The sequence below is a fragment of the Balaenoptera physalus genome (genome assembly GCF_965194825.1).
Source record: "Balaenoptera physalus genome assembly, chromosome: 20".
NCBI classification, from domain to species: domain Eukaryota; kingdom Metazoa; phylum Chordata; class Mammalia; order Artiodactyla; family Balaenopteridae; genus Balaenoptera; species Balaenoptera physalus.
In genome coordinates, this window is record NC_138901.1 from 43,872,628 (window position 1) to 43,892,948 (window position 20,321).

Genomic DNA, 20,321 nt, shown 5'->3' on the forward strand with positions numbered 1-20,321 from the left:
GACTTCAAAACTTTGCTCTGGGGGTTGGGAACTGAGATCACTGAGTCAAGAGGGATGGCTGAGAGCGTTCCTTAACACATCTTCACCCCTGGAGTTATGACGGGTGTGGGCCGGGGGGCTGCAGAGCCTCGGCCATGAGTGGGAGGAAGACACAAAGGCAGAAGCTGGGATTGAGTCCACTTCTAAAAGTCTTCCCAAGAAAGTGGCAGAGGGAGATGTTATGCTTCTCCTCTGAATGGTTTGGCTCACTTGGCGGGAGGTGGAGAGGAGATGAGTCCCCAACTCTCTCCCTTTCCCTTCATTCTCCTGGTTGACCTGGGCTTTAGGACTCAGGCCACCTCATCACCCAGACCGTCTGTCCTTCCAGAGCTCAGCAGGCAGAAACCCTGTAGGGAGTCCCTTCCTTCCCACGGCAGGAACTGAGCCAACACCTTGGTACAGAAACGAGGGAAAACACTCCCTGATTTTTAATCTGACTTCTGATCACAGCGCAGTGGGCGTCACACACACTTCCAGACCCTGTGGTGGGAAACCCTGGGGAAGGGAGGGCAGGGTGAAGGACAGACACTCAGAATAGGGGCAGAAGGAATCAAAATCAAAGATCTGGGGTGAAGCGGGGGTGAGAGGGTGGGTGAAGGGGGCAGCCAGGCGATACATTCCAACGGCTCCCACAGGGGGCAGCCAGAGGCCTGGGTCCCGCACCCTCACCTCAGGTGCCTCAGAGCTGGGGGTGACAGTGATGGGGCAGGTGAGATGCTGTCACCACTCACCCCATCCCCCTGGTGAATCAGGGGGCAAGGATGCAGGGGATAAAGGGGGGCAGCCCCTCTTCCTTACCCTCCCAGCCACTCCAAGGTGTGGGGGGGAGGGGAGCCACCTCCTCTGCTTCAGAGGGAGGCTCAGAGAGGGCAGGTCACTTGCGCAAAGTCATGCAGCACAGCAGGGACCAGAACCCCAAAATACTGGACTGCCCAAGGTCAGGGCAGTCACTGTCGGGCTGTTACCCCCAGTGAATGGAGCGGGAATCACCTGGGGAAGCAGAAGAGAGAATCGAAGCTTCCCTCTCACGCTGGATCTGGATGAGAAGTTCGCCACCCATGACGCCTCCCCCAGACTCCTCTCCATCACCACCCTGAGCTACCTGGTTTCCTGGTCTATACGCCACAGTTTGGCTACATCGAGGCTAGGCTGTTCTCTCCGTCTCTCTTCTAGTAAGGGACCTCGCTATCCTCCCACCAGAGCAGGGCTGAGGGCTCGGCCTCAGGGAGAACTTGGCTAGGCGGCCGGGGACTCGCACCATTTCTCCCGCCCCCCAAATCCCCCAGTAATCCCGCACGTCACTCCTAGTATCTTCATTACTTTTGTTATTTCTAAATCGGTACAAAACTGACAGTGATCAGCTCCGGTGACAAGAGGTAGAAACTGGCCAGGCAGCCGGAGAAAATGGGGCGGAGTGAGTCAAGGCATGGGGCCAACTGGTGTTGGGACAAGGGGGCATCAGATCCTGAGGGCCTCCATCTAGGGGTGGGGATGCCGGTATATCTCCCCTAAGCATAGGGGTTCCCATAATTCTTTTCCCGGCTCTGCCCCTCCCCAGATTAATCGGGGTAATCTGAGATTCAAGGCGGGCAAGGTCTGGGGCAGTCAGCTTGGGGTCAGATGGGGAGACAGAGTCTTCGCTGGCACGACCTGACTGCCTCCCTCCACACCCCGCCCACCACCAGACCCCCCCCTCCCCCCCAAACATCCTCCAGTCTGGCAGACCACTCAACCCAGAAGGGGACGGAGGGCTGGAAGCTGGCATCGTGGAAATAAATCTATCATTTGGGGGCATTCCCTCTCCACACTCGGTCAAGAAAAAAATGTTGAACCCAGGGGGTGATCTGACTTTAGGGTCAGGAAATGGGTGAGGGGCACCCGGCAGGGACGGACCATCGAGTTAAGGCTGGAAGGTAGCTTGTTGCGTCTGTAGGGGCTGTTGGGCGGGGAGGTCTCCCTGGAAGCGGGGGGAGCTCTGCCTTCTCCCCCTGACTGATCCAGGACCTCAACCCTCGGACCCCGGTTGTGGTCCCTGGGCCACCCGCATCGCTCCGCCCCGTGCCGGTGGTGCTGACGGTCCGAAGGCTGGCCTCACGAAGAAGCTGCCGGGACCTGCGACAAGGGGCTGGATGAAATGAGAGCCCTGTGAACGAAGCAGGAGGCGGCGAGGGTGGGTAAGACAGCTGAGGACCAACTGACGCTTGGGCAGACAGACAGACACGGGAAAAGAAGACGCGGAGCAATGACAGACACACTCTCTGGAGGAGACGGGTGCGGGCCCGGCCAGGGCAGCACCTCTCCACCCCCGCCCTCCGTGTCACGCGCTCACCCCGAAGCCCCAGGGGCGGCGGCGCTCCTAAGGGCCGGGCCGGGCTCTGCACGAACTACAGCACTAAAGGCGGCCGTCCCAGGAAGACAGACGCGGGAGAGGCGGGAGGACGGGGCAGTTAAGGGGACGCTCCCTCTCGCCCTCCGCCTCTCCCGGGGAGGGCGTGGCTGCTGGGGCGGTCCAGGAGTTCTCTTCCTGCCCCTCCCCGCTCGGGCCTGCGGGGGCTGCGGCCGGCGGGGCGCGGCGTCACATGATGGCGCAGCGGTTGCGGCGCAGCGCGCCCTGGAAGCGCAGGGCGGCGTGCACGTGCTTGCAGCGGGCGCAGCCGACGCTCTTGAGCAGCTCGCTGAAGAGCAGCAGGATGTGCCAGTTGTACTTGGCCGAGCACTCCACGTAGCCGCACTTCCAGGTCTTGCGCACCAGGTGTGACACGTTCCAGCGCGGGATCACGCGTCCGCGCTGCAGGTCCCTCTTGTTGCCCACGATGATGATGGGCGTCTCCGAGGTGCCGATCACCCTGCGGGGCGAGGTGGGAATCTCAGAACCCCCCAGTCTAGTCTCACAACCCCGCCCCCCGCCAGATTTCAAGAAGGGCGGGCTGTGCCTGGTCAATACTGCTACTACCATCCATCTGTTCCAGGCGCAGCGCTGTAACTGACACCAACTGATCCAAAAGGTGGATGTTAATGTTCTCCCCATTGTACAGATCAGGAACCTGAGCCTGGCTTAAAGTCATGCGGCTGAGGCGCCCTGGAAGTCTCCTTCCCCGAGCCTCTGCTCTTAACTACTGCGCTAGACTAGCCACCCCATGGTAAGGGTCCCAAAATGAGTTAACAGAAACGGGGATGGCAAAATGTCGTGAGTGTGTGTTTGAGTATGTGTGGGAACCAGAGGCACTTGATCTGTTTCCCTCCCACTGCACCCTTTTCACAGGAAGTGGCCAGCATAGGGGCATCCACTGAGGTGGCAGTGGAGTGTATCCCGGCCCCTCACCTCGTCTCTAGGATCTGCTGGCGGATGGTCTTGACGTACTCAAAGCTGTCAAAGCAGCAGATGTCGTAGACCAGGATGTAGGCGTGGACGCTCCGGAGTCCCCTGCAGCAGGCGTCTGCCCACTCCTGCAACACCCCCAGCCAGCACCAAGGTCAGAGCAGCCATAAGCCCCCAGCCACCTCCCGCCATACACAGCACTCTCACTTGCCACTGCACCCTAAGCCTTGCACACTCACCGATCCCCAGGAAGCCAGGCCCAGGGCACAACTGGCAGAGCTCAGGTGTGGCTTCCCACCTCCAAGCCAGGATGCGGCAGGGCCGCTGTCTGTCCTGTGCACGCCTGGAGCTGAGATCTGCCTTGTCCCATTTTTGTCCCCCAATCCATCCATCCAGTCCTTTGTTCGATTACATTTATTAAGCGCCTCTACGAGCCCAGCCCTGAGCTAGTTGTTGGACCTGTTGAAATCCTCTGTATCTTCCCAGGCCTCAGCTCAGATGCCTCCTCCTCCTCTAAGAAGCCTTCCTGCAAGCAGGGGACTATTCCCTTCATCTTGTGTTCTAAGAACAGTTCAATTATACCTTGGTCAGAGCTGTTTCCATTCCCAGGTCCCCACTTCTGCTGTGAGCTCCTGAGGACCAGAGTCCAGCCTTCCTCATTTTTATATCCCTCCTCCTCCTAGGCTCTTAGCAGGCTCTTTAACTGCACTACCTAGGCTGGTGAACTCTCCACGGTCCTGAATCCCACCTGGTCCGTGCTGGGATCAACCCAATTCCTGCCTGTAACGCAGCCCTTAGATTGCTACCTGATGTGCCCCTTCTGTTTGCTTCACTCTGCCCTCAAGGTTAAGAAGGAAGCCTGAGGAGAAAAAGGTTGAGACTGGATGCCGAATGGGGGCTGATGTAGAGCAGGGCCCCAGGGCAGCTCCACGGAGATGGAACTTCCTGATGAATGCCTGTGGCAAATTCTCTGGGAAGGGCCCGCAGCTCAAGCTGAACAGGCCCCAGGCAAGGCTGAGTGCAAGAAAGAGAAGATTCCTTAAGAGATTAGTTAGCTAATTAACCTGCCAGCAGATGAGAATTGCAAGGGCAGCAGCAGAAAGCAGCCAGAGTGTGGAAAGAAGGGCCTCCCTGAAGTTTGGGGAGGCAGAGGCCTCCCAGGACAAGGGGAACTAGGGTTTTCTCTAGGAACTAGAGCCCCGGCAAAAGACTAGAGGGAGAGGCAGGCGTACCTCCGGTGCCAGCTTATGAGCTGAATTGGGGTAGGGATCAGGCATGGAGGACTACAGCTGGTTCTACACTGCAGAGAAGGATTAAAAGGGGAAAGACTTGGGCGACAGTGGTGGAGTTCAGTATGACTCCAGAAAAGCACTTCCCCATTCAAAGGCTTAGAAGCTGGTGCAGTGGATTTCTCCAGGGAGATGATGTGGCATCTTTTCTTTGCGCTGAGTTTTAACTTTGGTGCAGGGGGAAGATGCTGAGGATAAATCTGAAATCATAGGAAACCATGAACTGGTTTCTCAGGCCAGGAAAGACTGTATTCCACTGGACACAGGACCTCTGGGAGCTTGGGACCCCAGAGTGTACGCTGTTCCTCCTCCATCCCATGCAAGGAGTGGAGATCAGCAGGAAGTGGGAGGGATGGGGAAATAGGCAGGAGGCTCCCACATTCTTCCAGCTCTCTGCTGGGGAGAGGGAACAGCTGCTAGCCTTCGAGGGTGACAGCCCCACCTCTCTCCCAACATGCTACCTCCTCAAGGGGGCCTCCAGGCTGCCTCCCACCCACTCCTCTCTGGGGGCTCCTAAAAGAGAGAGGAAGAAGGCTCCCAATTGGCTGGGTTGTCCCTTCACCCCTGATTGAAGGGAGGGAGCAAGAAAGCTCAGCTTGCCTTCCAGCTAGCTCCATGCAGCATTCCAGATGGTAAAAGACCATCTTGGGGCTGCATCAAGACAGAGAAGGAGCAATGGAAACTGAGTCCAGTTCCAAGGACACAGGAGCTGAGGGAGCCTCAGCCACCTGGGTGCCAACCATGCATTTGCTGCTCATTTCTTTGGTGGGTTGCACACGCCCTCTAACCTCAGCTTCCTTCTCTGATAGGAGGAGAGAGGCTGCAGAAGCAACAGCTGAGACTCAGACCCTAGAAACGCCGCTCTCCTGGGCTGGGTCTCATCTGGCATTGGGGAAGAATGTATTCTTATTTTCAGACCGTAACCATTGGGATTCTACTATTTGATCTTCAGGGCACGCAGGATCCTGTCTCAGCATTTCTTTGCTCAAAGTCCCTTTCTTGTGTTTCAGGGGTTAAGTCTTGGACATCCTTGGAGAGTCCAAAACTCAGGGTCAATCAGGAAGAAAAAGGCCAATGATCCAACAGAAAGATGAGCAAAGGCATTAATAGTTTCCGGAAAAAGAAAGGCAAAGGCCCTCAAACACATGAAAAGATGCTCAACTTCACTCATAATCAGAGATGTAAATAAAAAGTACACTGAGGGCTTCCCTGGTGGAGCAGTGGTTGAGAATCTGCCTGCCAATGCAGGGGACATGGGTTCGAGCCCTGGTCTGGGAAGACCCCACATGCCGCGGAGCAACTGGGCCCGTGAGCCACAATTACTGAGCCTGCGCGTCTGGAGCCTGTGCTCCGCAACAAGAGAGGCCGCGATGGTGAGAGGCCCGCGCACCGCGATGAAGAGTGGCCCCCGCTTGCCACAACTAGAGAAAGCCCTCACACAGAAACGAAGACCCAACACAGCCATAAATAAAATAAATAAATTAATTAATTTAAAAAAAAACGAAAATGCTCCCTATTAAAAAAAGTACACTGAGATTATCCTATCTCATCTATCAGACTGTCAAAAATCCAAAAGTTTGTCAATACACTCTGATGGCTTTAGGGAAACAAGCGCTCATGTAACATCCCTCACAGGAGCACAAACTATGCACCTTAATGGGGGGGGGGGTGGCGGGGTGGAATCTGGCACCTTCCAAACTCCAGTTGCATTTATCCTTTGACCTAGCAATGCCATTTCCAGAAATCGATCCCACAGATATGCCTTCCTGTGTACAAAATGACTATTACAAGGCTATTCACTGTGGCATTGTTTTGAAGCAAAAGTTTGGAAACAACCCACTTGTCCAACAAGAGGGGACTTCATAGTACATCTTTCCAATGGAATACAGTGTAGCCATGAAAAAAGAATGAAGAAGACCTCTAGATACTGACATGGAAAGACCTCCAGGTTAAAATGTCAAGCCAAAAAAACAAACAAACAAAGAAAAAACCCAAACAAACAAACAAAAGGTGCAGAACAGTTTTGTTTTTGTTTTTTTTTTAATGCAAGAAGGGGAGTGGAATAAGAATACATTTTCTTATTTGTGTAAAGAAAAACTGGAAGTGTGAATAAAAAAACCAATGAGAATGGCTATAGAATGGGGCAAGAACTGGGGTAAAGAGAGCAGGGGTGGGACTGAGATTTCTTTGGGTGTACTTCTTGTTTGTTTGTTTTAACAAAGTTTGGGCTTTTAAATTGTATCTTCCCGATTCCAAAATCGAAATTACAATTTAAACACACAACAAAATGTGAAAAATAAACCCAGCTCAATGCACAGGACCAGAGCGGGATCTGAGCATCCACTCAGGCTACTGTTAGTCTCCTTTGGAGGAGAACTATAACACCTGACCTTGGACCCACTGCCCTGACCTCACTGTTTCCAAGGCGTGATGTGTGTTTAAGGCTTTTGTCTTTGGTGCTGACGCTCCCACACCTGGGACGGGAGAGACAGGTGTCCCCGAGGTTGGGCGAAGGTCCTCCTGCCCGGAGTTGCTAACACAGTGCTGAGCCTGAGCCCTTCCCCAGCCCCCAGCCCCACCCGAGAGATTGCTGTATTTGCACAGTTACAACTGGCCAAGCGGTGGCCCCTGCCCTCCGGGCCTCCACCGTGCCTAGCCTTCCTGGAGAAACTCTGCGCTCTGGTCAGGGGCTTCTTTGGTGAGCCAACATGTCTAGGGTTCAGCTTCCCCCTGCACCCGACCCCCGCTCAAGCCAAAGGTAGAGAGCAGGAAGAAGGACCCGGTCTGCAGGCTGGACCCTGTAAGCCAGGGCACTGGGGGCATCTGAATCCAACCCCTGCAGGAAAGGCTGCCCCGAGGGCCAGTCCTGAGGTCAGGGGACAAAGCATCACTTAAGAGAAAAGGCCCTTGGGCAAGAGATCTGATTGGGGTCTCCAATCTCTGAGAACACACCTTTCCCAGGTCCCAGCCTTTTCTTCTGCTGTCCCTTCTACAGACGACGTGGGTCTGAGGCCATGGGAGGCAGTGCCCAGAATATTAACAGGCATCCGGCGCTCTATGCCTTTCTCTCCACTGCCCTTTACCTGCCCAGATCCTACCTAGCTGAGACATCACCTCCTGTGACCCCCACCCTCACACCCCTTCGTGGGATAGATGCCCCTTAAGGGCTGTCTTAGTTCCCCGCATCCCCTGCAATCATGACACTCATGGAACTATGTAATAGTTGACTGTCTTCTCACCAGACTATGAGTTCCTTGAGAGCAAACTGCTCTGTTTTGAGCACCATTCTACCCCAGTGCCCACCACAGGGCCTGGTACACATCAGACATTCATCAAATATTTGTTGAATAAACCAGCACACAAATGAATGGATTCCTGGCACGGCTCTAAGTAGGCTGGCCCGTGGTGCAGCGCGGAGTTCTCAAAGCCAGCAATAGGGCGGGAGCCAGGAGAGGGTTGGGGTCCAGGCTCTCCTCCACCCTGTCCCCCCCACCCCCCGCCCCCCTACCTGCAGCGTGTTGACAGGGAAGGCGCTGATGGGCGGGAAGTCGAGGATCTGGAGGTCGTGCACGTGGCCGTTCATGACGACAGCAGGCAGGTAGAGGCGGCGGGCGGTGGTGGGCACGCAGACCTCGCTGAACTCGTTGTACAGGAACTGGCGCACGATGGCACTCTTGCCCACGCCTCGCGCCCCCAGCACGGCCACCCGGTAGGTGGAGACCATGCCTCCCGCCCCGCTCCGCCACCTCGTCCTCGCCGCTGCCTGGGGCTCCCCCGGGCTGCATATTCCAGGGGCTGGGGGCTCAGCCACCGTCAGGACCAATCATCGCTGCCCCTGCTTGCCCTGGGCCCTCTGCGGCCTCCACCTGGACTGTGGAAACAAGAGGTGGGCTTGGTGGGCTGCCTTCTCCTTGGACATATCCTGTACTTTTCCACCTTGGGGACATCACTGGAGCTGTTACTACTGCCGCTTGGGATGCCTTCCCTTCCCCAGAGCCCTTATCCCATCTATCCAGAACCTCCCCATCCTTCCTTCTCCATTCTCCCTGCCGTCCATCCCATCAGTGGGAATCAATCTTTCTTGACTTGTATTATGACCTGACTTTTGGCCAGTCTGACTCCCAGACCCGGGCGGGCCGCAGAACGGAGTGGAAAGAGAACTAGACTTGGCTTCAAGTCCCAGCCTTCCCACTGAGCCCGGGGCAAGACAGCAACGCCTCACAGTCTTGGTCTCCCGGTCCTCAGGGGTGAGACCAGGCCAGTGTGTCTCCGTGGAGGCAGTCCTGGTGTTTTGTGGAGAGAGAATTCTTTATCGAGCAGGGCATTTCACATCCCCAGCTGCCTGGAAGTACTTGAAAGCAGCAGCCTCTAGTGACCATGATGACCCAAAATGCGCTCCCCCCACCTTCCCAAGCACCCCCTGCTGAGAATCCCTGGACTGGCCGATGGCTTTGGCTCTGGAGCGCGACACTTGCGGAGCAGTTACTCTAGGTCAGCATGCCCACGTGGTTATCCTTAGTCGATACAGTATCCCCAGGTGATAGGTATTCCCACTTTGGAGAGAAGACCCAGAGGGAGGGAGACACGAGCCCAGGCACACAGCTGGGAAAGGCGGCTACTCCTTTCTACAATGTCGCAGTACTTCAGCTTCCAAGTTTAGTGATTCTAGCTGGCGAAGGCCACAGGCCAAGGGCTGTGTCTGATTATCTGGCAACTCCTTGAGCTCAGAGGACCTGGCGTGCAACAGGTGCCCGGGAAAGGGCTGCTACAGGATTGAACCTTGACATGGATTCGTTAGCGCCTTGCTTGCTCAGTTTCAGTGACTTTAGAGCATGGATATAAATCCCAGCTCTGATGTTTCCTGGCTGTGGGTCAGAGGGCAAATCAACTGCCTGATCTGAGCCACATTCTGCACACTTATAAAGGAGGATCATTAGCCCCTACTTCTGAGATAATCCAAGTAAACCTCTTAGCCAGGTGCCTTCTCTTTCTGTTGAGGATGGTGACCAGGGATGCTGGTACATGCCTAAGACCTCCTGTCTGGGGACTACTCCCAGGAGGGTGACACCAGTGCCTGCTAAGTGGGTCCAAGGCAGATGGGTTTGCTGGGTTTGGATGGGGCCATGCTTTCCAGCACATATGCATGTTTTCTCTGTGGATGCATGCCCTTTCCACATATGCACAGCTCACAGCTGAATGTCCCTCAGTCCAGTCCGTCCCGGTTCAGAGGACCCAATCCACAGGGCATGTGCACATACAGCATAGTAAACCAACGGCAGGATCTGGAGTGAGATCCACCAGCGCTGGATTCTCCGCTCTGCCACTCACCTAAAGTGTGATCTTGGGCAAGGAACATCATAGGGTGTTGTGAGGCCGTGCCTGCACAGAGTAGGTGTTCAATAAACAGTGGCCATTGTTATGCACAGGGGTCCTTCACTCATCGAAGGCTTTCCACGATCACAATGGGACCTCCTAGCCATCCCAGATGGGTCACTCTGCACTACTGCACTGTTGCTCACAGACATGTAGTGTGTGTTTGTGTGTGCGTGCACACGTGCGTGCAATTCTCCCCATTTTATTGAAGGTAAAAACAAAACCAAAAAAAAAAAAAAACCCACAGATTTAGGGACGTGAAGACCACATAGCCAGTTGAGCTGTCAACTAAGACTAGGACTCTTATCTCCTTCCAGTCCCATGCAGTGTCCTTTCCCCAACAAGTGCTTCTCTATTTCTGTGAGCTCCCAACTGGGGGAAGTACCAGCCCCTCCTCCCCATAAATCCCTCCAGGGCCCTGGGCTCCTCAGGCATCCCTGGACACTGTCAGCATGGCAGAGAGCCTCAGCTGGGTTAATTACATAACCAGCACAAGCAGGTGGGGAGGGGGCACCTTAGGGGAGGAAGAGAAGGCAAAGAATGCCAGAAGCGTCCCCGCCTCCCCCTGGGTGTGGCAACTTAGAGGGATCTAGGATGTAGCCTACCTGCAGATTCTCCTGGACAACCCATTCCCTGCCCTGAAATCAACCCTTTCTGGGGGAATAGCTGGGAAATAAAAGCGGGGCACAGCGCTAGAGCCAGGGAGGGGGTGCCAGAGAGGCCCCTAGGCTGGGGACAGCCTCCTGGAAGTCATCAGGCCCTGACTCAGAGGTGACTGGTGTCCCCTCCCGCTTCCCAGGCGGGGGTCCTGGGTCTAAGTGTTTGTTAATGCAACATCCCCAGCTGGGTGGGGGTGGAAGAGGGCTGTCCGGAGAGGCAGGGACCAGGCCCCTGAGCCTCCCTCCCCAAGGCCTGTGCCCTGCAGTGAGTCTGCAGACAGCGCCCGGGGACATACACTGGGGCCAAAGCCTGCTTCTGGTTCCTCTACCCTGGACCTGGACGCCTGAGTCCCAGCCCCAGACTGAGGGCGGGGGCTTTGCAGGTCCCGTGGGCCGAGTCACACGTCTGCCCGCTGTCTGTCCCCATCACATTCATGTGGGAGTGGGTGGGTGCGGGCGTCGGAGGATGCTGAGCTCCCTATGACCTGATTGGTGGGAGTTCTGGGTGAGGGGGATGCCGGAGCCCAGCCTGCTCTCCGCCTCCAGCACCTCGCAGGCACCCCCCCCCCGAACCCGCCAGCACCAGCTCTCACGTGGCCGCCCCGCGCCGCTTCCCAGCCAGTCCGCCGGCCCCCTCCTCCCTCCTCGCCCCCGTCGCCCCCCCCATTCCCCCACCGACCCACCCCGGCCCCGGCCCGCCCGCTCGCCCAGCCTCCCGCCGCTTACCCGGGGCCGTCCTAGCTACCCCCAGCCCGGGCCGGCCGGCCGGTGGGGCCGCGCTCCCCCCGGGCTCCGGTGCTGCCCCCCGGCTCCCCGGCCCGGGGGGAGAGAGGTGGGAGCGCCCCCGGCTGCGCAGTCGGGGCGGGCTCAGGGCGGGCGCGGGGGGGAGGGGGCAGGTGCTGGCCGCCGAGTGGGTAGGACACCTCCAGCCCGGTTGTCCCTCCGGAGCGCGCCGCCCGCTCGCGCTGGGAGGAGGAGGAGGCGGGAGCGGGGCGGGGGGCGGGGGGCGGGGGGGGCGTGCCCCGCTGGCGTTCCGCTGGGTCCCTGAGCCTGCCATATTCACTTGGGAAGCCCTGGACAAATTCTTTAATCCCGAGCCTCGACCTTCACCCCTCCCGACTGTCCCTGCGGTATTTTTAGCTCTAACCTGGAGGCCTGGGAGAAAGGGACCGGAAAGGCCCTAAAGCCTTTGGCTTCACTCCATATCCCACCCCCGCCACACACCCCAGGTTCCCTCTCTAGGTCTCTTCTGACCCTTCCCAGTTCAGTCACTGGACGGGCGCCCACTGTGTGCCTTGCACCGTGTGCTAGAGAGGCATCCAGACTCCTCTCCTCCACCCCACCGGAGGGCTGCGAAGGGTGGTCACTTCCACCTTTCACTGCAGCAGGGAAAGAAGAGCAGAGCAGGCTGGCAAAGCAAAGCTCATCCCAGGCCAATGAATGACCTCCATCCCCTGAAACGACTGCTCCCCTCTCCTCTCCAGACGGGGTGATACCAGCATTTGCCAGGGGAGAGGGCAGAATCGCCCGTGTATTTATTCTAAAACAATCGTGGTCAGTGTCATTCCTCACGGGTAGCTAACATTTAATGAGTATGTGCCAGGCAATGTGCTCCCAGCTTCGCCTGCATCTTCAAAGTTAAGGCTCACAATACTATGAGGTAGATTCTGTTTCCCCCGTTTTACAGATGAGATAGTTGAGGCTGAGAGAGGCTGAGTGACTGGTCTTACTGAAGTGTAAAATGCGGAAGACAAAAATTGGGAGTCTCTAGCGGGGCAGCCACTGACGAACTTGGCCAGGGGCCCACAGTTCATCAGGGAGGCCAGAAGCACACATGTGGCGCGAATACGTGCTGTGTGCAGAGTCAAGGTTCTGGGGAAGGGTAGAGGGAGCAGGCCAACTAGTGAGAGGAGTCAGTGGAGGCTTCAGAGGAGGCAACTTTCAAGGAAGAAGCCTTGAAAGAAGTGGATTTTGGGTGCCAGGGTGGGGGAGGGTGTGGAAGAGGAGGGTTCAGATGAGAGAAGTTGGGAGCAATTACAGGGGTTTGAGAAGGGGGTCCAGGACACAGACAGGCACGGGGGTGGGGGCGGGGGGCTGGAAGCACAGGGAGAGGAGGCTGAGAGGTTGGTGGAGGTTAAGTCACGAAGGCCTTGATTGCTGAGGAAGGAGTTGGGATCTAGCCCTGTCTGGCTGGGATAGCCTGGAAGGGTTTTGAAGCAGAGGCGCAGGGAGGAGGAGGGGGAAGCTGGGAGAGATCTCCCAAGTGCTTTTACCCCTGGACCCAGCATCCCGCACTGTGACTTCCTGTTCTTTCTAGTACTAGTGGGCTGAGCACCGTCCCGCTCGCTCCCCTTCCCTCCCCTGTCCAGACGGACAGTACAGTGGTTACGAGCCTGGGCTTCAGAATCAAGCGGATCTGGACTTAGGCCCTGGCCCCTACCACTTACTATGTGACTGAAGGCAAATTACCTGAACGCTCCGAACTCTATGCCTTATTTGTAAAATGAAGAGGTGACCAGTTGTCCCCACAGCATAAATGAGCCTGTGGTGTGTAGAGTCTGTAATGCAGTGCCTGGCGTGGAGTCTGTGTGGCCTTTCGTTTTTCTTTTCTGTTTTAGAGACACAGCCATTCAGAGGGAAGGTTGAACATGACCTTGGGGAAGCGTTTCCATTTATGCTAAGACGGCTCCCGCCCAGGTGTTGGGTAGGGCTTTGAGGAGAAGGGCCAGGGCAGCTAGACGCAAATGCAGGGCTGAGAAGGATACAGGGGGCCCCCTCCTGGAGTGCCACTTTTGTTCTGGAGGCATCAGATTTACGGGCCCTGTGGAATCGCAACAGTCAACCAAGTCAACCAAGAGACTCCTAACTTGATTAAATCATCCAGGGCACTACCAATCCCCCCCACTGTATTTGAAAATCTTTCATTCTTACCCCGCCCAAGGATCCCAGAATTTATGTCTACTCCCCCAGGCTATGGCCCGCCATTCTGGTTCTATTTCAGCCCAAGGGAGACTAGAAACCAGAAATCATGCAATGCTCACACACACCTTGCGGCCAGGCTTCTCAGAATTCTCAACTTAGCTATACTAAGAGAACACAAAGCCACAGGTTCATTACGGGGCCTCACACTGGCTTGCAGTGATAGGTCATTTAAAGCATTATATCTTATATAAAAAACAAACCCATAGTGTTAACATAAAATGCAAAATGTGCCTGAATTTAAGACTCGGTTAAATCATCTTGGTTCGCTGAGAGTCACTTTGGTCTAAGGATGTACGCCCCTAGGAGCCTGTTCACTCTCTTCTATGATTAGGATTACCTTGGTGAAAAAACCTGAGAGGCTCTGTCTGTGGCTCTGGTTCAGCTGAGGACGCCTGAGGTTTAAGGGGATGGAATGCATGGGTCCACCTGCAGCATCTGAAGCCCAGACACGGAGCGGGACAGAGAGGACGAGGACCCGAACCTGCCACTCCGCCGCCCTTGCTCCATCGTAGCCGAGGATCCCACTGGCTTTCAGAAGCTGGCTAGCCAGATCCTGGTGCCTTCGACTGTAAGTGGAGAGTGAATGAAACAAGGGAGGGAAAGCCAGAGGCTAGGCTAGACTTGAACGTCCTCCTCTAACACCTACCCGGTGGGAGAAGGCGGGTAGTGGAGTTCTCTCAGTCCCAGAGTGCTGGGGCAGTCCTGTCTCAAAAGGGTAATTCCGGAAATTAAGTCCATCTGGGTCTAACCAATCCCTAAATTAGTCTTCCTCTTGTTGGCAGCATCAGGAACGGCAGGGCAAAAGCTAAATGAGAAACTGAGATGGCAAGTTTGGAGCCAACTCGGAAACTTTTCAAGAAACATCCTTGTTGCTAATAACATGTCTGGGGGCTGGTGGGGATTCTAGGATTAGTGTTCAGGAGACAGAAATGGGTAACAACGGGGGAGGTGTGATCTTTCCCAAGTGCCACACCAGGTATTAAAATAAACAGGCTCTTGCCTCCTGGAGCTGGGGGTGGCAGGAAAAGAAATCTGGGTCCAAGCAAAACCAGAAAAAGCATCAATGCATGAGGTGGGAGTAGGAAGGCTCCAACCCGGGAGTCCTCAGCTGTTCTCTGGTCTCAGAAACAATGTACCTGAGATCTCAGTATTTCTTAGTTGCCACTGGTGGCGGGGGGCGGGGGCAGAGAAGAAGGGTGCAATCTCAGGTGGAGGTCTGGGGGCCAGTATACCCTGCTTTTGGAGACTGAACACACTGGGACCTCAGGGGCTTAGCAAGGCTGGCTTTTGGCCTGGTGGCACAGATGAAGGGAAGCTGTAGTAGTTAAGGGCAGAGGGAATCAGAAGACGTGGCTCTGCCTCCTCTCACCTGAAAAATGGGGATAACGCTCTCAATTCACGAATGGGCAGGCATCTCGTGCATGAAAGTGCTTTACCGTTTTTCAACTGCCACAAGAGCACCATTACTGCAGGAGAGGCAGGAGGCAAACAAGTGTGAGTCTTTCTCTGGCAGTGATTCTCAATCCAGCACTTCTAGAAACATCTGAGGAGTTTTTTGAAATGCAGATTGCCCCAGGCCCCACCCGACTGGCCAAGAATCACCAGCCTTTTGTGAAAGCTCTTGGGTGATATCAATGTGCACCCAAGAGTTGAAAGCTTCTGTCCTAAGGATTTTCTTGGCCAAAATTGACATTCTTAGCTGGTGAACCCAATTAGACCTCAGTCAGGCCCATCCCTCTTCCATGTCTCTGACTCTGAACCTCCGCAAAGACCACCCTGACCCCACTCCACCCCAAGTGTTATTCCAGTTAGAGCTCGGGCTAACTGCAGCCAGCACGTGGAGACAACCAAGAGTTCCTAGCTGCCAAAGGCAGCTTGTTCATGGTGTTTGGACATCCATGTAATAAAAGCAGTTACTCTGCTGAGCACGGTGCAAAGCACCTTACCTACACTCACTCTACTGGTGAGAGAGGCTCAGGGCATCTGGGCATTGGATCCCACAGCCTCCTTCCCCCACTCCAGGCCGTGGGAGACTTCAGACGCTGTCCACTCATCACAACCAGGGGCAGGGCCTCTAGCTTGACCACACCTGGCTCACGTGTCCCCGGCAACACAAATGCAGGTGATTAGATCTAACTCCTTGGCAAGTTTGCTTGAAAGCAGCATTAATTCTATCCACTTGGGAACATGCAGGCCCTGCGTGCAGATCTGAGAGGCCTTTATAAATTCATTAGTGAAACGTCCTGGGTAAGAGAACACCGACGAGCAGCTCTGCTGTGCTCCTTCTGCCCCTGTGCCTGGCTGGCCGCCTGCCCCTGGACCATCTGCTTTGGGTCCTAGCAGGGGACCTGCCAGGGAAGACGGATGGGCTCCTCCGAGCACTCCCTGCCTGCGGCGAAATGCCTGTGTGGTGATGGTGACAGGGGGCTTGGTTAAGAGGAGCCTCTGAGACATGTGATTCTTCCTCAGGCCAATCTTAACATTTCATCTGGCTAAATCCCTGGGAGGGCTAGGGCAGCCAAAAGGCAAGTTCTAATAGCATGGTTATTAATGCCCATCCCTCCCTTGGCCAGCTGTGTCTTGTCCTAGATTGTCACTTCTGGGAACAAAGTACATAGGCACAAACTTCATTTTATGTAAATGAGAGTTTATTGACGAAGACAAAGTCAGGCTTCCCCCGACCCCCACCCTCCCCAAGAACAGATCCCAACAACAAAAGAATGATAAGCCTTCTCAGGGCAACGTTTACCCCCCCTCCCCTTCTCTCCAGAGTCCCAAGGTTCACAACACAGACACACAAAACGGGCTCGGGCGAGGACAGACACTCAGGGAATCTCTGACCAGCAAGAGTTCTGGGTGTGTGTGTGGTTCCCTTGCCCTTTGTAAGACACCAGCTGACGTTACAAAGACACACTGAGGCAGAGGAGAGGGGAATGCAGGGCAATCTCCACTCCGTTCCCCAGTCTGGCCAGGCTTGAGATGGGCCCAAAGGGAAGCTGTGGTGGAGGCAACAGGCTCTGTCTCCTCAGGAGAGAGGTCCTTTCCGTGGAGCAGAATCCCTCCCTAACTGCTCAGGGGCAAACCGGGAGGCAGCCTCTCCAAGGAGTGAAGAGTTCGCGCGCGGATTGGCTCAGTCAGGTCAGCTGAGAACAGCAGCTGTTTCCCCTCACTGCCGGGGAGGCTGAGAGAAGCCTGGTTTCAGGGGTGGAGGAACGTATCTTGGTACAAAATTGTCTTGTCTGCTTACCCTGACACACGCTCTTCCTTCTGGAACTGCAGTTTGCTTTGAGATGAGAACACTGCACTTGTAGTGTGGACCTTCTTCACTGCTTGTATCCAACTGACTCCACGAGAGATTTCCCAAAAAGGGGACTTTACCCACCTGCTTTTCTACCCCACCTGTCCCCAACTGACCCACCTCCCACACGCAACCCTGTGCTACCTACTTCCTGTTCTCCACGTGCCTGAGGGGTGGTGAGCGCAGGACATGGCTCCTGACCCTCACCCCAGAAATTCTTCTCTTGGAGATTCTCAAGGTTTAAAAAGCTGCTTTGGGGGACCTGCACCCCCAAACTTTGCAACTGATATGAATCAGAGTCATTTCACTTGTGACAGGGTTGGGGGGTAGTTTCTGCTCTTGTTTTCTATGATTCCTCCTCCTCTTGGACTCACTCTTAGGTCTGGGTCCTACATGAGGCCTTTGGACCCAAGCGCCTCTGATTTGAGCAGGGGCATCTGAGAAGCAGTCTTGGTCACGGACCCTGAATCCTGGGTGCTGGTCGGCACAGGTGCCCACAGATGAAACAGTGCGAACACTGCTAAACCGACTGGCGTTCCAGGCATGAAGCATTCTTTGACAGACCACACCCAATGTGTCCAGGGGGCAGGGGGTCCTCACATCTCCCAATCTTTTGAGAGATGAAAAGAACTGCTTGGCCCTCTGAGGTGATCTCAATTGCCTTGCAGCCTAAGCAACACAAGTAAAGAACAGATCAGAGAACTGAAGGATCAAGTGAATCTGTGGCATCCCGAAGCTCACTTCATCCCTGCACCCATCCTGCTGGCCTCAAGAACTGTGGCTCCAGGAGACTATTAGCTACTCCTTCATTCTGGCATCAGGATTTACCTTCAAGTCCCTGGAAAGATACGCTGCTGCTGCCGGATGCCAATGAATGGAGTGCCAAAATCTGTATGAAGTATGAGAAGAGCCATAAAGAAGCAGGCACAGAAAAGGTAAAAGAAAGGCATTGAAGGAAGAAAATTATGGAGACGGTCCTGCAGTGAAGACAACACTGATGAGGATTTAGGAGACCCACTCCCCCACCTCTGCTACTGATCAGTTAACAGGCCGTAGGCAATAACATCCTGTTTGTCTCTTATCTTTTTCCTTTTTAGAAAAACAAGGTTGCATAAGTTATTACTTAAAGTCTGTTTCAACTCTAAAACTAAGATTTTAGATCTGAATTGGACCTGAGAGTTAAAATAAATCCAGAGCAGGAGATGGGGGAAGGGCATTTTGGTTCCTGTTTCCCATCTCTACTCAAATTCCTTAATCAGTGTTATTAATAGATTAGATCAGTGGAAAGGAATGTAGTAAGTTCTCATTTTTCTCAGCCTCAATGCTGACAGGCCCTATTTCCTGCACTCTGCAGCACCATTCAAGAAAGACCACCATTCCTAACTGCAGAGCATCAGAGGAGATGATAATACGGGGCAGGGGGAATCACAAGGAAAAGGAGTTTGGAGAGAAAAAAAAGGGATCAGGGACAAGGCTGCCACAGACAAAAAACCCCTAATGGGGTGGGCAAGAAACTGCGTCTCTTCCTCCAGGACTGTGCGGTTGTTTTAACACTTTTTATCAGTTACACACTATTCCCTCAATTTCTCATATGTACAAAAATATAAAACAATAAAGTGCAGTTTACGTTTCAGTGACACTTTTCCTTGCTTTAATTTTTTTTTGTCTTTTTCTGCTTTTGAAACGAGCTCTCGATTACAAAATATCAAACTACACTCAAAAATGCCAGCCACTGGCACAGGATGGAGAAGCCCACAAGTAAGGACAGATAGCAGCAGGTGGCACGAGGTGGGAAGTGATTGAAGCAGTGGTTACAAATGGTCACAGGAAGCTAAAACTATCCAACAGGTTGTGCCCTAATGTTAGCACAGGTTAGACTAGTCACTACCTTGGTGGGTGGCCTCAGTGTGTTTGGGTTCAGATTCTACACGGCAATACAATTTTCTTCCAGTTAAGAGTTCTTGGCTTGCACCGATCACAGGGTGGCCAGAGGGCACCGGACCAGTCTATTAGTTTTTCAAAATGCTGTCGTAGACCTGATAGATGTACTGGGAGACTTCAGGAGCTCTACACTTCAGCGACAGCTGTTTGGAGGAAAAAGAGAAGGAAGATTAGCACAGAGGATGGCATTAACTCGAAAGGTATCCAAGTACTCAGTGCAAGGACACCTCTTCCTGATAAAAGGGGAGAAGAGCTTCTACCACTGAGTAGCCAAACAAAGAGATCCTGTTAATAGGTTACACGGGTTTTAGAATTTCAGTTTAATCAATGTCAAGCTGTGCTGTGTTTCCACCCACATTCTATGTGGGTCTACGAGGTTAGGAAATAATCCATACGAAAAAATGTAGGGGAAAAGATACTCTACTGCTTTGCTAAGAGTCATAAGGACTACTACCAAATGAAAAGGGAAGGGTTAAAACCCTTAACGTGGTCGTCATTTCAGCTGTCTGCTCCAGTTTCTGTCTGACAAGGATGGTTATCTTGGTCCCAATTCAGGAGGATGTATATTCAAGTAAAATAAAAGCGTAAGCTAGATACTAGCTCCAAGGTACTAGTCTTTCCTTTATTACACTGAGAAGAGTATACACTGTTAAGGAGGGAAAACAAGAACCAACACAAAAAGACATTTACTGAGTGTAACTGTACAGCCATTTATGCCAACAGCATAATCTTTCATTTTCTGCCTCTTATTCAGGCCTATCAGGTACTTCTGACACTACTCTACTTCTCTACCACCACCTCTTCTTCTAGTCTAACAATTACCAAATTAAAATTAAAACATTAAAAAGATTTCAATGTTGAAAACTGACATTTTCACTTTGTGGGTCAACAAGTGCAAAATTTAAACCCATATTTGGACTCCTGAATTGTACTAGATTAGGCAAAACACTATTAACAATAACATAACAGCAAAACCATGCAAACTGCATTTAGAACCAGAAAATTTAATACTTGTTTTTTGTATTACTGACATCATTGCTCTTGTCTATTAAGGTAGATTAACAAAAGTTGTCTTTAACGATGTATCACCATGAGATTTTAGATTACCTCTTTATTCTCTTATTAGAGACTCTGGATGATTTAACAAAGTACAAAAGGTGAGAATGTTTTTGGCAAAAACGTCAAGAAGATGATTGGTCAACCCTGAACTTCTTGAGAAAACTCACATCCTCAAAACTTAGTGATATTTTAAAAATGCAAAACGAAACAAAACCAAGCCAAACAAAAGAACATCAAAAGAGGCTCTATTTATTTGCAGCTTTAATATTCAGTCTCTAAGCCATTTCCAAAATTGCTGCTTGACATTAATCAGGAAGACAATTCTGATAAATGTAGAACAAAACAAATGAACAACTAATTTA

The 20,321-nt window shown here is 53.5% G+C and overlaps 2 protein-coding genes across 5 annotated transcripts in view; both read right to left on the reverse strand.

The window, feature by feature from the left end:
* Positions 1–436: 436 nt before the first annotated feature.
* On the reverse strand, positions 437–11,645 carry RASL10B (RAS like family 10 member B). The gene is made up of 4 exons (XM_082440172.1): positions 11,406–11,645; positions 8,156–8,518; positions 3,362–3,486; positions 437–2,885 (listed from the first exon to the last, which is right to left on the reverse strand). Exons 2-4 carry the CDS (start codon positions 8,369–8,371, stop codon positions 2,615–2,617), a joined length of 612 nt encoding a protein of 203 aa, XP_082296298.1. The 5' UTR covers positions 8,372–8,518; positions 11,406–11,645; the 3' UTR covers positions 437–2,614.
* A 6,936-nt stretch (positions 11,646–18,581) lies between these two features.
* The window catches only part of AP2B1 (adaptor related protein complex 2 subunit beta 1), a 118,107-nt gene continuing 116,367 nt past the window's right edge, over positions 18,582–20,321 (reverse strand). For all 4 annotated transcript variants that reach the window (XM_082439964.1, XM_082439966.1, XM_082439963.1 and 1 more), the window contains one exon: positions 18,582–19,043. In XM_082439964.1, coding sequence (XP_082296090.1) covers positions 18,969–19,043 — 75 coding nt within the window. In that variant the 3' untranslated portion in view covers positions 18,582–18,968. The remainder of the gene's footprint in view (positions 19,044–20,321) is intronic.

Coding starts and splice junctions, on each gene's coding strand:
- RASL10B (XM_082440172.1), bottom strand. CDS start 8,371: ATGGTCTCCACCTACCGGGTGGCCGTGCTGGGGGCGCGAGGCGTGGGC. Junction 3,487..8,155: donor TCCCTGTCAACACGCTGCAG/GTAGGGGGGCGG, acceptor GGGGTGTTGCAG/GAGTGGGCAGACGCCTGCTG. Junction 2,886..3,361: donor CAGCAGATCCTAGAGACGAG/GTGAGGGGCCGG, acceptor CTCGCCCCGCAG/GGTGATCGGCACCTCGGAGA.